Here is a 15789-nt window from a genome sequence, read left to right as displayed (position 1 = left end):
GTCAAAACACAGATTCTAGTTAGTTACTTTAAGTAGAATGGGGTGATTTGATCGATTTACTCAACCAACCCCACCTTTGAATACAGAACGATAAAATAAATGCCAAAGAGAAACCAAGGGAAATGTCATGAGAAATGGGAATAGAAAAGGAGTTACTTTTCCTCATTCCTTATTACAGGGGGTTGCACAGTGCAATGCTCATGTCTTTGTAGTCAAGTGACTTGAGTACTTGGATCCAACCTTTGCCACTTACGTTACCTAACTTTTTTGGATCATAGTTTCCATATCTGTTAAATAATGGACTAGGCTATTCACTGGAAGGTCAAATACTGAAGCTAAAGCTTAAATACTTTAACCACATAATGAGAAGATGGAACTCACTGGAAAAAATCCTGATGTTGGGAAAAATTGAAGGCAAAAGAAAAAGGGGGTGGCAGAAGATGAGATGGATAGATAGTGTCATGGAAACAATGAACATGAACTTGGACAGACTTGAGAGTTGGAGGAAGATACAGGGGCCTGGCATGCCCATGGGGTCACGAAGAATTGGATGTGACTATAAAATTGAACAACAATGACAACAAAAAGGGCTGATAACCTCTGATTTCCCTTTCAGCTCTAAATCTATTATCTTATCTCTGTCAAAGTCCCATTAAAGAACTTTAGGAAAGCAATGCAGCATTATTGATACGTATGTTGATGACCAAGTGACTACTTGGAAGGAAGAGTAGCACAGTTAGATAGGTAAGTTCTGGCATATTTATTAAAAAGTCACTTTATTTTATCACTAGTCAGTCAACCAGCATTTATTAAGCACTTAGTATATGCCAGGCACTCTGACAATGCTGGGGATATAAAGAAGGCAAAAACAGTCCCTGCCCTCGAGGTGGTTACATTTTAATGGAGATGATAACATGTAAATAACTAGATGCATGCAAGATACATACAAGAGTAGATGAAAGGTAAGCTAAGAGGGAAAGGCACTAGTAGCTGGTAGAACTGGGAAAGGCTTCCTGCAGAAGGCGGGATTTCAGCTGAGTAGTCAAGGAAACCAGGAAGGTGAGGAGGAGGGGCAGAGTATTTCAGGCCTGGAGGACAGCCTGTGCAAAAGTATGTAGATGGGAGATGTACTGTCATGTTCAGAGAACTGCATGCAAGCCCATAATGTGGGGAAGAAGGCTGGAAATCTAGGAAGGGGCCAGGTTACGAAGAGCTGAATGAAATCACTTCTCTCCAAAACCTTTTACTATTTAAAATGCCGAAAGTCATTGGGATAATAATAATGAATAATTCATGGAATTCTGATTTATGAGAGATTTGTATTTCAGTTCTTCATCAATTATCATTGTCTCTGTCTTATCTTCTTACTGGATGAGAAACTTTATGAAGTCAAGAATCATGTCTTCTATCAACTCTGTATCTCTCCCAATGCCCAGGAAGGTATTCTGCACATAGAACAACTGAATAAATATTTGTTGGATGAATGCAACTGATACTTAATAAAATAACAACATAGCAAGCACATTGGCTTAATACCATCCTCAGCATACTTTACCCTTTCCCTTGGATCTTTATACCAAGATGAATATTTTTGTCACCATCTGGTCCCAGGTACAGAGTCCGAGAAGAGCTTAAGCTATTTATCAATAAAATGTCATTGGTAATAAGCATACTTGACCCATATACCGAGGAGGGGAAATAATATGAAATGGAATTTTTCAATGATATTCTCAAATAAACATTTTTCAACATCCAATGAGGCACGGTGATTGATTACAAGTGTTTTAAAAGGAAGGCTTAACTAACAAGTATTTAGTTGTTCTACAGGATTATAAATGTCTGCCAATCACAAATATATCACAAATGGAGCTAAAATGTATTCACTAGCAGAGAATGTCCAGCAAGGTGCTAGCATTCAGAAGAGGAAATCATCCAGGTATTTTCTTCATGGCAATTTTTGTTTTCTTCCCTTGATATCTCATAGTACTCTGGGCAAAAAAAAAAAAAAAACCTTTGTCCAGTTGGAGCTATGCCTACATTTGCAATAGTGAGCGTTGCCAGGTATCAAGGCCTAACAAAACAAGTCTGTTCATTAAAATATTTCCAAGGAAAAAAGAGCATTGGAAAACATAGCTGGTCAAGTTTGACATTCTTCTCCCACTGGGGCATATTAGACAAGCAGTCCCTATTATAATATATGTGACAGCTTGAAGAATCTTCAAATTCTTGTATTCCCCTTTCAACTGAATAAAGACTTGAGAATCTGCAGTTTCATCTATGCTCAAATTCAAATTACAAAAAAGCCCCACATTTTATGTCTGAGCTGGGATGTCTTACCTTCATAGAGCCAGTCACTGAGACCATTGTAAATGACACCTTCTTTCCCTGTAGAGACCACCCGGATTGCTTGTTTCCCCACGTGTGCACAGTAGTAGATGTTATTCTCAAAGATAAATATCTAATTTGGAAAGAAAAAAAAGAATGCAATTAACCAGGGAAGCCCATACAAAATCATGGACTACTTTTTATTGCAATCTGAAACACTGCTATTTGGGCTCATGCTAAGTAATAGAACTATTTTAGTATAATGTTTTGAGGGCTACTTGGGATTTATTTTTTCCTCTAATGATCATTACAATCCAACACTGTATGTGGATGCCTCAAGTGGTGATGAAGTGATTCATTTTGGCCACTAATGCTGAATGAAACAACTGTAACAGCCTATTTGGTCTAGGAATTTTGATCACCCTATCAAGTCAGTCTACTCTTAATTATATACATGTTGACATGTAACCTTTTTTTTTTATTAGTCTTTAAGTTCCTCGAGGGGTAGCTAGGTGGCACAGTGGATATAGCGCCTGGACTGGAGTGAGGAAGACTCATCTTTCTGAGTTCAAATTCAGCCTCAGATACTTACTAGCTATGTGACCCTGGGCAAGTCACTTAACCCTGTTTGCCTCAGTTTTGTCATCTAGAAAATGAGCTGGAGAAGAAATGGGCAAATCCTCTGATATCTTTGCTAAGAAAACCCCACTTGGGGTCATGAAGAATCAGACATGACTGAAAAAGTGACTGAACAGCAAAGCTCATTGAAAGCAAAGTCCACATCATTTACTGTCTTTGTATACTCAACACCAAGTACAGAGCCTTGCACAAAGTAGCAATTTTAAAAAGTTTGCTGAAATTAATTTCCTTGATATTAAAAGCAGTGGACTCAAAGTCAGGAAGCCTGAGTTATAGTCCTAGTTATATCATTAACTAGGTAGGTGACCATGGGCAAATCATTTCATGATCTGGGTCCTTAGTTTCTACATCTTTGAAATGAAGGGGTTGCACTAAATGATTTCTGGATTCTAACTCAGGAATTCCTGACTCCAAATCCAACATTCTATATATTGCACTATCTAGCAGCCAAATTGCTGAGCCATTTGGACACATGAGCTCAGGTGCTCAGGCTTGAATTATCCATATTTCAATTCTCAAGGAAAACATTACACCAGGAATACTACTGTAGTACCTCCTTGCTAGCAGTCCAGGGACATAAGGGCTCAGAAGAGTAACAAAACCAGCCTCCAGTACACTCAAAAACCCATGCTGTCAGTGACATTCACCAAAATATATAGAGAGTGAGTATTTTACACAATATTGACATTGGGGCAAATGTTAAATATCTTCTTTGAAAATACAAGAAAGCAATTTCCTCATATCATGCTCATGATAAGGGGGGCCTCAAAATAATACAGAATTGGCTTTCTGCTCAGGTCTCTCAAGCTCTTAGAGTATTCACTTCAACCAGAAATGAGTTGGCAAGCTTCCAGAAGCAAGTATACATCCTAATTTAATTCCAGTAGCTGTTTGGGTAAGTTTGCCTAAGGGTAAGATGCATAATTGAAATTTTAACTTGCTTCATACTTTCTAAGCTTTTTAAGCTAAGAGAGTTATAACCAATTAATAGATTCTGAAATTAAAAATCTTCTATTCAGAATTACATTCACTCTTTTAACCTGGCTTTATTTTAATAGACCAAGGGAAAAATGAAGCAAGAGGTTAAGTTTCCGAAAAAAAAAAGGATATTTGGTTTTGGTGATGTTTTCCATTTTTTTGTTTTGTTTGGGGGGGATTTTTCTAGTTAAGTTTTAATGAGAGGCTGGGCAGAGTTTAGACTTCATCTATGCCTACAGGTGTCCAAATATTCAGCTGATGGGAAACTCTGACAGAAGTTGTCATATTTCTCTCAGATTTTAGGGAATAATTTAGCCACAACCTTTGATCTTTCAAGTGAAAACACATTCTTTTCACTTGCTGAGTCTATCTGCCAGGAGAATAGTTTCTGTCTTATCGGGTTGGAGACTGGAGCTGGGAGTTCCCTGGTACAGGGAATTGTAAAAGGAGGAACAAACACACTAACAAGAATTCATTAGGTGCTAACTATGTGCCAGGAACTGTGCTAATAGTCCAGAGAAAAGCAGGCAGCATTGTCTGACCTTACAGTCAGGAAGACTGGATTCAATTTTTACCTCTGAGGCAAATCACTTAACCTCCTAGTTTTCCAGGCATCTCTCTAAGAATATGTTAAAAGAAAAAATTCTGACCTCCCTGCATATGATAATAATAATGACAACAACAATAACAGTAGCTAACATTTATGTAGTGCTTACTATGTGCCAGACCCTTCACAATCATTATCTCCTTTGATCCTCACAACAGCCCTGGGAAGTATATGCTATTAACATCCCCATTGCTCTCTATCCACTGTTCAGCTCTCTCTATTATACTAAGAGACATAAGAGGCAATATCTTTGCAATGAAAAAGAATCTGTGTCATGACTATAGAAAACCAGTGCAATGGGCACCCAAACACAGTCCTCAGGGCTCCCAATTCCTGGGTATGGGAGTGGGAAGGTTCCATAAGCCTTCCCCTAAAATTTATAGCTTAATTTAAAATTTTCCTTAGCCTCTGGCTCCTAGCTTTCTTTTTCACTTTCAAACCCTTCAGGCTTTCTCCCTGCCAAGCTGTGGAATTAGGGTAAGTGATTGGAGCACAGATGACTCCAAATCTTCCTTTTTATTCAATGGGTTTTGTAGAAACTAGCACATCTCCTGCTGGTGATGTGGAGATGTGCTGTCAAGGGCTAGTTCCTCCTTGACTTTACTTGTCTAGGAGTCTTCTTACCACCTCTGATTTCTTTCCCCTTTGGAACATCCTGATTCTATTACCTGACTAATTTTTGTAAAAACAAAATGTTCTTCCTTTCTCAAATACTTGATGACTTCCCACCATCCACAGAACAAAGTTTAAACTCCTTAGTCTGGAATTCAAGACCCTTCACAATCTGGTGCCAATCCACCTGGATCATATTATCTTTCAACTCCTGCCAAATTGATGTAGTCATTGTTCCCTGCACACACATTAATGACTTTACTATGTTCCCTCCACCCGCACCTCTTAACTTCAAAAAATCTGTTTGTCCCCCAACAACCAAATCAAGTGTTACATTTTTTGTCTCAAGGAAATAAGCATTTATGATGTGTTAAGTGCTGGGAACACAAATATAAAGGGACAAGGGGAGAGGGAAAAGCATTTCTATAGTGACTACAATGTACCAGGCACTGTGTAAAGTGATTTTTAAAAATGTTATTTCATTTGATATTCACAACAACCCTTTGAGGTAGGTCCTATGATTACTCCCCCCCCTTTTTTTTTACCATTGAGGAAACTGAGGGAGACAGAGATTAAGTGACTTGCCCAGGGTTACACAACTAGTAAGTGTCTTCTCTAATTTGAACTCAAGTCTTCCTGATTGCAGGCATAACTATTTATCCTTTACCCCCCTCCCCAGCAGCCTTTGCAAATGTAAGCAAAAAGATAGTCCCTGCCCTCAAGTTGCTTACCTTCTTTCAGGGGTGGAGAAAGACATACATAAAAGAAAACTGAAAAGAAAAGGAAGGGGGAGGAATGGAGGTGATGAAGTCCAGAGAGTCAGAAGTAGAGCTTGGAGAAAAATGCAGGATGGCTGGTCTGGAGCTGTCCTCAAAATGGTGGTTTTGGGAGGACCTTGCCAGCTTGAGGAAGAGGCTATAGGGAGGGAGGGATGTTCCAGGGTGAGAAGGCAGCTGAAAGGGATACCTCCTTTGTTTGTACTGTCAGCTCTTAGCATCTCTACTGTTCATCACTTACTGTGTACTACTTCATTTCATGGTTATGTGTATGCTTGTGCTGGCTTCTCAAGGAGATGATTACAGCTCTTGGAGGTGAAGAAATACATTTTCTTCTTAGAGTAATAATTTGGCTGGATGACGTGGGTGGGCTTTGCCCTGGGGCACCAAGAATTTTAAGAAGTTAACACAGCTCTCTCTCAGCATTAATGTTACTATAGTAACTAATTCTGCTCCTTTCCCATCCCCTGCTCCAGTGAATTTGTCTTAATTTCTTTCTATATTATTTTCAAACCGTGAATTACAAAGTTGATTTCAGGGCACACATTTCATGCTCTTTGCCCGAGGTACCAAAATTGGTTGTTCAAATTCTGCTTATACTTTGATTTAGCAGTAAAGCCTAGAAGAGTGCCCCACACATAGCAAGGGCTCAATAAATACTGGTTAAATGGATGAAAAGTAATCAACAGGCACCTTATGAACTCAGTTATGCTACAAGAGAAGAAGAACTGGGGAAGGGAGGGGAATGAAGGAAAAAGGGGGATGGTAACAAACATTTATTAAGTGGCTATGCTATGCCAGGCACTGTGCTAAGTGCTTTACAAATATTATTACATCTGATCCTAATAGCAATGCTGGGAGGTAAGTGCTATTATGATCCCCATTTTACAGGTGAGGAAACTAAAAAGACAGTGGTTAAACAACTTGCCTTAGGGTAATAAAGCTAGTAAATATTTGTGGCCATATTTGAACTCGGGTCTTCCTGACTTCACGGCCAGCACTCTATCAACCCCACCATTCAGCAAAAGACTTGATTTGACTATGGCTCTGCCACTTTATACCTTTATTATCTGTGGACAAAGCCCACAGTTAACCTTTCTATTCCCTATTTCCTCCTTTATAAAATGGGTATAATGATATTTGAAGTGTCAACTTCACAAGGTTATTGTGACAACCTTAAAGTTTTATCTAGGTCTTCATGTATGACCTTTGACTCATCTCTCATATAGAGTCTGTTAGAATTGAGAATTCTCAATTCTATCTCCTCAATACATCTCAGACCAGTACCTCTTTATTTCCACTACTGCCATAATAGTATGTCTTCCATTATCTCTCACTTGAACTTTGAAACATCCTTCCATCTCTACCCTTTCCAATCTTTCTTCTACACCAGGAGTTCTTAACCTGGGGTCTGTTAACTTTTTAAAAATGTATTTTGGTAACTATTTAAATAAGATAGGGTTCCTTTGTAATCTTATTTATTTTATTTTTATGATTTTAAAACATTATTCTAAGAAGATATTCAAGGCTTCAGTAGACTGCCAAAGAAGTCCATGACACCAAAGAGGTTAAGAATCCCTGCTCTATATTATGCCAATATGTGGAAGATCTTTGACTTTTGTTAACAGAGAAATCCAACTATGGCATTTCCCTTCACCAACACTAAGGGTAACCTAAGACTTAGACAACTCCTAGAGGTACCTAAGGTTTACAGAAGTTCAGTGATTTGCTCAGGGTCATATAACTAGAGGCAGAGTTGAGATTTGAACCCAACTCTCCCTGATTCCAAGGCCAACATTCCTCTCACTCTATCACATTTCCTTTATTTTCTCTATACTACTACCAGGCTAATCTTTCTCCACAAATCTGGGCATGTAACTTGTAAACTTAAAAATCTTTAGTGGCTCCTTATGCCTTTCAAAACTTGTTGAATTGTTGGATAATCTGGTTCTATTCTGCCTTTTAAGACTTATCTCATAAATTCCCCTCCACATACTTTCTTGCTCCAGTTAAAGTAGTATATTCTCTCCTCCTTTTAACATATCTCCTCTTTCTCTTACTCTTCCTCCTACCTAACATTTACATAGGTTTACTATGGTCTAAGTACTTCATAATTATTATCTCCTTTGATCCTCACAACTCTGGAAAGTAGGTGCTATTTTTATCCCCATTTTATAAATGAGGAAACTGAGGCAAACAGGTTAAGTGACTTACCCAGGGTCACAGTTAAGAAGTATCTGGGGCCAGGTTTAAACTCAGGTCCTCCTGACTCCAGGCCCAGTGCACTATCCACTACACCACCTACCTGCCAATTCTCTTTGCTCATGTCATTCTCTGTAGCTGACTTTCTCTTTTGGGATGATGAATTCTTAACCATTCTTCAAAGTCAATTTAAAATGTCACCTCTTCTATAAATCCATCTCTGATTCTAACCATTGATGATGACTTCACCCAGCCCAAACCTCATTTAGTACGTTGTAAAGAATTCCTTTGCTGAAGTTATATATTATTTTGGATTTTAGTTATTGAACAAATATTCACTTGCTGGTTGCTGTCCATGAAGGGAGAGACTGCTTCTTGTCCAAGGGTCTACAGCAGGGATGAGGCCACAGGTTTCTCACCCCTGGTCTACAGAGTACTTTGCATACAACAGGAGCTCAATAAAGCTTTATGGTGTTCAACTAAAGACAACTACGAACTACTACAATGATTATTTTAGCCACTGACAGTAACAGTGCCTTCAGATTTCCACCTTTGAGGTGACTTTTAAGAACCAATGGCAGAAGATGTCTTTGCATCTTGGGCACTGGATAATGAAGATACATTTAGTCTATGAAAGAGGATCAGTCAGTTAACACACAGGGACTGAATATCTATAAGGAGGCTAGAACATGGGACTACCCAAGAAAAAATAAACATGGAAGCATGGTAGCATATCTCTGAATATCAAAATATTACAGCAGTTACAGTGATCAGAGAACCAACCAGCCTAGTTTTTTTTTGTTAAATCAATTGATAGTTGGTATAACAAATAGCACTGGACTCGGAATTAGCAAACTTGTATTTTAGGTCTGGCTCTCCCACTAACTGTGATAACAACTCAATGTGAATTGAAGAGGATCTCTATGATCACCTAGTCCAATCTATCCATTACAACCAATATCCTTTACAACATTCTCAAAGAATAATCCAGACTTTTCCTCTCCAGGCAGCTTACTCCACTTTTGAATAGCACTAAATGTCACTGTCTTCCTTAGTGAAACCTATATTTGTTTCTTCACAACTTCCTCCCACTGCCAAGAGTTCTGACCCAAGGGTTCCAGCTTATAGAAGGCTAATCGCCTTTCAAATACTTAAAGACACCTATTAATTCCCTTCCTAAGTCTTTCTTCTCCAAGTTAAACATCCTTCGTTCCTTCAACCCTTCCTTGATCTGGATGTTCTCTGGGTCATTAATGTCCTTCCTGAAATATGGCATCCAAAATTAAACACATATTCCATATGCGATCTTACTACATATGGATTATTGACTCCTCATTCTTGGAATCTATGCCTTTCTTTCTGCAGTAAAAGATTGCATTCAATTTCTTTGTTATAATAGTAAAAGATTGACTTTTGATCATTAGTCTTAGTCAGGGCACTTTACCATTCAAGGTTTCCAGTTTCATAATTAATAAAAATAATGGACTGAGTCATATGTTCCCTAAGGCCTCTACAGACTCTCACAATTCTAGGAATCTTAGGAGTCTTCATCCAGACTATTTCTCTACATTTGCTATGGTGAAGAGAACTCCTAACTCCATATCACACAATAGCTGTTTTTATAAATAAGTCCAATGTAACCCTGCAGCTGCAGAAGGATGCTACGGCTGTGATCTCTTCAGATGGATCAGGGGTTGAGGCTATTTATATTTAGTTTGTGGAAATGCTGTTGAAATAGCAAAGCCTTTAATCTTGACCGTTTCATTCCTAGCATGCTGCACTGTATATATACCAGTGAACAGAGCAACTTGGAGGCACAGAAAACTTTGCTCTTCACCACCTGTCCCTACTTACTTTAGTTTCTTTCCTGAAAATGCTTTTTACCTTTTCTTAGAGACCCAGATGAATCAGACAAGTAAGACTGTAACCCATTTTAGGTTCCTATCCTCATCCCTGCAGAGGAACCCACCTGTGTATATTGGATGTGAGGATTTCTGCAACCAGCAAAGGCAAGAGACATAATCTCCTTCTCTCTAGGGATCTATTGAAGGTCTTCCAATCTGATTCCACATCCTATCCATGTGGCCTGATTTCCTGTGACTCCCTAATATAAGACTTTTGTTTTCATCAGGTCTGTCCCTTTCTTATACCAGTAACATGATATGTTTAATTTCTTTTCTTGAATGTCTTCACTTATTTTTCTCCCTCTTTACCTGAAGCATCTTCTTCTCTCCTCTCTCCTTCCACAAATTCTGGCCATTCTTCAAAGCCAAAGCCAAGAGCCACATCCTTCATGAAACATTTTTTCCTTAACTATGCCAGCCTCATTGAATTTTCCTTCCTTTTGAACTCTTATAGCACACAGAATCACAGAATGTGAATTATGATGTCCTTTATTCATTATTGTTTCATATGTGTTAATCCTTAATCCCCAAGAATAATTTTAATAGATATTTTATAGAGCAAAGTGGATAGAGAGCTAGATTTGGAAACAAGGATATGGGTCCGAGTCTTTCCTCTGATGTATAGTGGTCATGAGACCCTTGTCAAGTCCCTTAACTTCTTGATGTATTAGGCAGCTCCTACAGGAGGCCTTCTCTAAACCCCTCTTAATTCCAGCACTTTCCCTCTTTTAATTATTTCCTATTTATCTTGAATATAGTTTGTTTTATATATATATATATTTGCCCAGGGTAACTTAGATAATACATGTCATAGGCAAAACTTGAGTGCAAGGCCTCTTCACACCAAGGCTGGAATTCTATACAATGTGCTTAAATGCATGTGCATGTGCATGCGTGTGTGTGTGTGTGTGTGTGTGTGTGACAGAGAGAGAGAGAGAGAGAGAGAGAGAGAGAGAGAGAGAGAGAGAGAGAGAGCTAGTTTTAGAGACAAGATGGCTTAGGTTCCATTTCACTTTTGACTCCTACTGGTTATGTTATTCTAGGCAAGTTGCTTGACTTCTAAGTGCTCTGAGCAATTTTTAAGGACTGTAAGTTGCAGATCATGTGCTGATCTATAATGTAAGAGGGAGTTGTGTCCTCTGTACTTCCCTATATCAGGGAAATCAAAGGCTCAACCTCAATATGCATACATACACAGACACATTTTCACATATTCCACTTGGGGCCAAAGTGATTCTTTTCAAGTGCGGGTCTTAACATGTCACCCCCACCCTACTCATCCCCAATAAACTCCAAAGACTCCCTATTACCTCCAAGATAAATCATGAAATCCTTTATCTGGTATTTAAAGTCCTTTTACAACATACCTCTTCCTTCCTTTCTGGTCTTCTTTCACTTAACTCTCCTCTACATCCAGTGGCACTGTACTCAAACATGACACTTCATCTCCCAAATCCATGACTTTCCACTGGCTGTCCTTATGCCTAGAATGCTCTCTCTCCTCACCTTTACCACCTGCCTTCCCTAGCCTCCTTAAAGACTTAGCTCAAATACTACTTTGTATAGAAAGTTTTTTCTGGGTCACCCCTACTGTTAATGCCTCCCTTCTGAGATGACTTTCTGTTATACTGTATATATCTTGTATGGACATAGTTATTTCTATGTCATCTCTTTCATAGGAAAACTCACTTCAGGGGCCATGTTTTCCCTTTTCTTTGTATCCCCAACACTTAGCACAGTGTCTGGCACAAAGCAAGCACTTAATAAATGCTTGTTGACTGATTAAATATTGGTGTATACACACATATGTATCCAATGTTGTTCATTATTTTCAAACTAATTAAACTGTACCTGACATAGAGTAGTTGCCATATGAATGTTTATTTCCTCCCTCCTTTCTTCCTTTCCTCCTTTCCTCCCTCCCTCCCTTCCCCAATTTGATTTTTTTAGGGGCTGATAACTTAATTGTGAATTACCTAGGCACCTAATTTCTTTTCCTCTGCCCTCCCATTTTGGCTACTTGGCTGTTAAATATTTCCTTAATAAATCAATCAACCAACATGCATTTATTAAGGACCTATGTGGCAGATGCTGTCTTAGGCACTGGGGAAATGAACACAAAGATGAAAATAATCCCTGCTCTAAAAGAGCTTCCAGTCTAATGCGAAAGGAAAGAGAAGAACTGAAATCCAAAATGGCCAGTTTTGAAAGACACTATTCTATTTGGGGAAAGTTTAGTGAATGAGACATTTGTAGCCACTGGCCAAAATGATCTTTTAAAATTACTTGGGGATCTGAAGTATCCTTGCCCTCACTGCTCCTGTTGCTACAAATTATAAGGAGTTGGCTGTATTTTTATATCTGGGAAATAACCAAGCCTGGCTAGGAACATTTAAATTAAATTTCTGGTGAAAGAAAGTCTCAGAACTCAAAACAATTAACTGAGGACCATTTCTTTCTCTCCAGGCTTCCTGGAACCAATTCAGATACAAAATGTGTGTTTTGTAACCTGAAATTGTTCTGTGTGAATATTTCATGACTTTGTACAATGTGACAAACTTCAAAATGGTCTATAGGATGGAGAAACCTTTCTTTAAAAAAGGAAATAAAGAAACGAACTGAAATCAGTCTACAGAAAACATTAATGGAGGGTTGTATACTTTTAAAGAAAGTTTTTGTGCATGCGATTTTTTATGCTCTTCTCTGTAGGTCAGAGACATTCAGTTTTTAAAAAGTGTTCCCCATCCCTATTGACAGAGCACTGTGGCTGGAAATCAGAAAACTTGGACTCTAGGCCTGGGTTGGCCACAAACCAGTAAGGTTACTTAGGGTCAATTGCTCAATCACTTGAAGCCTCAGTTTTCCTAATTTGGAAAATGGACAAAATAATACTTGTCATATCTATTTCCATTCCTGTGAGTTGAGAAGGCTATCTTCTCTGTCTCAAATGATCTTCCTCTTCACCTTTACCTCTTATAATCCTCAGGTCCCTTTCAAGTGTCAGACCAAGTGTCACCTCCTCCAAGAAGCCCACATATTAACTTGCAGATATTTTGAATTTACTTATATATACAAATGCTGTTGTTTCCCAGTAGAATGTAAGTTCTTTGACAGACAGGGGTTACTTCATTTCTGTCTTTGTAACCCAAGTATGCAACATTGTTCCTGGATTTATTAAATCCTGGATAAGGATTTAATAAATGTTTGTTGAATTCAATTGAATCCATGTTACAGGACTATTTGAGTGTGTCTTGTAAAGCATAAAGGGCTACATCAGTGAATCGCAATACTACCAACCTGTCTAATCACTTGCTGCTTACAGTGGTTACCAGTATCAGCCCTGTCTTGTATCCCTTCCTTCTCACTAGTCTCCTTCCATGCCCTTCACTTCAAAAATCAGTGTACATATTACATTAAATTTCTGCACAGGCAAATTAATACAGGCTTTAATACCAAAGGGCATGATCTGAAGCCACATATAACCTGAAGCCTCATAGAGAATTTAAAATTACTCTTCTTACCAGAGAGCACTTGTACAATTCACCCCTTGAAAATGTCAACCAGAATAGAGATGAAACATCCCAGGCAAAACAATAAATGATTCCCCAGTGGCACAGCTTTTAAATGTTAAAGGAAAAGCTTCCCTTTTAAAATCACCCACCCAAAGGGATCTCTTCAGACTCGCCTTACACCTTGTGAACCCTCTTGCTAACTTGGGCTATTCTGGTGCGATGAGACATGGCTACTTTTTTAAAGCAGAAGTATTTTCTCCAAATATAAGCAGATTTCTGGAAGTTTGTCAGCATGATATAAGAACTCAAGATGACACTATTTTGCCCAACATTTCTGTGCCAAAGAGAATTTCTAGTTGCCCAATAAACCAGCGCCTACCTCGCAGAGCTGTTGCGAGGATCAGATGTGATAATATTTGTAAAAATATCCTATCTGAATGAGACAAGCAAAGCTATACTTTTTGTACACACAAATTTCTTTCTCTTCAGTTTTCTGTGTTGGTGATTGAAAAAGTGGCCTTATGTTTATCATCTAAGGTTTACAATGAAATAAAAAATAGCTCTGACAATTCTCCCTTGAATAGATTAATTTAGGTCATTAGTTTACAGAAGATTGGGGTAAAGAGATATAGTAAAAAGAGCACTGGATTTGGAGTCAGAGGCAATGGGTTCAAATCCTAATTCTGTTACTTATTACTTGTGACTTCAGTACCCTCAATTGTAAAATGATGTTGTTGGACTAGATGAACTTTAAAGTACTGTTCAGCTCTAAATCCTATGATTTGACCATGGGGAGGTTCCTATTTTGAGCTCAAAGGATATGTTTATTGAAAAGGAGTTACTCTACCCCAAAATTCAGGTCAGCCCTGAGCAAAAAGATGGGATTGGTGGAGTTTGTCTTTGAAACCCTAATGCTACCCTTACTGCTCCCCTCTCTCCCAACCTAATACTTGTGGCTTAGAAAATTTTCTAGTCGCCAGCTTTGTCTAGGTGAGGCAGGCATCGTGAGAGTTTCTTAGCCTTAGCCCCATGAAAGTCAAGGGTATGAGTTCTGCAAGACTAACTGGTCAAGAAGTGAGTAGCTTGACTGAAGGGAAAATACATTTATTAGTGCATTAAGGAAGACCACTTGGGCTAGGATTGGCTTTAGCTTCTTAGGATACAGATAAGGTTTTTATGTCTTATTAGGCTTCATTGGAGTATACTGCCAATCAGTGATAGATGGGAGAAGTGTGCAAGCATTAGGGTCACAGTTATTGCTAAAGGTCAAGTTTGCTCCTGTGGGAAATCTTTAAGATGGTAGAGATCACCTTTAAAATAGAACCATTCGTCTTCATCCTGTTGTTTCAAGGAAAGAAATTTAGGGTCTCCATAATGCTTATCTGTTCCTTTGTCCGCAAAGGTCATCTTATCTGGGGAGAACGTGTTGCCCCAAAACTCACAAAAATCATGTTCATACTCCAAACAAGCAAAGATATACATTTTGTGCATACAAATCTATTTGCTCCTCAGTAATCTGTGCTAGGGATCAAATGAGCAAACATGACGGACAGAATGCCAGCCCTGGCATACTTGAGCAGTCTAGTAGCTGAAGGAACCAGAGATGTTTACCTTGGAGAAGAAAACACTCAGAGAGGACATGATAGCAGTTTTTAAGTATCTGAAGGACTCTCATGTGGAACAGGGATGACATGTGTACTTCATGTCCCAAACATTACTTTTAATCATCATGAAGCTTAGAGATCATAACTCATTTCACTCCCTGAAATATGATCTAAGCCATGACATGGTACCCCAATATAAGAGGAAGACATGAAGCAATAGGAAGGACCAAGGAATGGTGTTCTGGTGGCCACTGGCTCGAGGATATATCTTTAAGCTCAGGTATGTCAAGGCCAATGAGAGAAGAAATTGGGGATAGAAAAACAGGTATGTCAAGGAAAGAGCTGAAGGAGAAGATTATTTTGGGAGGAGAGCTCCTGTTAAAAATAGCACAAAGGGTCCAAGTTCAGAGAAGAAGATCCTGAAGTTCTAAACTTGTAGTCTTAGTTTAAGGATTTGGCGCCCACCTAAGAGAGTGGGTGGAAGAGGCCATTTCTTTATCAAGGGACTTTCTACCAGGAGGAGGATTTATTTCAGGCATAGTAACTGGGAAGAGAAAGTACTGACTGAGGCTGAGAAAAAGTGAACTTTGAGATCTTTAGTGGTGGGTGAGGGATTTAGAACACCTTAAT

The 15789-nt window shown here is 38.7% G+C and overlaps 1 protein-coding gene across 1 annotated transcript in view; it reads right to left on the bottom strand.

Moving 5' to 3' along the window:
- DPP6 (dipeptidyl peptidase like 6) overlaps window positions 1-15789 on the bottom strand; it is a 989665-nt gene that overhangs the window by 243869 nt on the left and 730007 nt on the right. Inside the window, exon 8 of the mRNA XM_027841049.1 lies at window positions 2338-2458. Within this exon, the coding sequence (XP_027696850.1) occupies window positions 2338-2458 (121 nt within the window). The remainder of the gene's footprint in view (window positions 1-2337; window positions 2459-15789) is intronic.

This window comes from Vombatus ursinus, unplaced genomic scaffold (genome assembly GCF_900497805.2).
Source record: "Vombatus ursinus unplaced genomic scaffold, bare-nosed wombat genome assembly UNPS02014852.1, whole genome shotgun sequence".
Taxonomy (NCBI): Eukaryota; Metazoa; Chordata; class Mammalia; order Diprotodontia; family Vombatidae; genus Vombatus; species Vombatus ursinus.
This window is presented reverse-complemented; position numbering and strand designations above follow the sequence as displayed.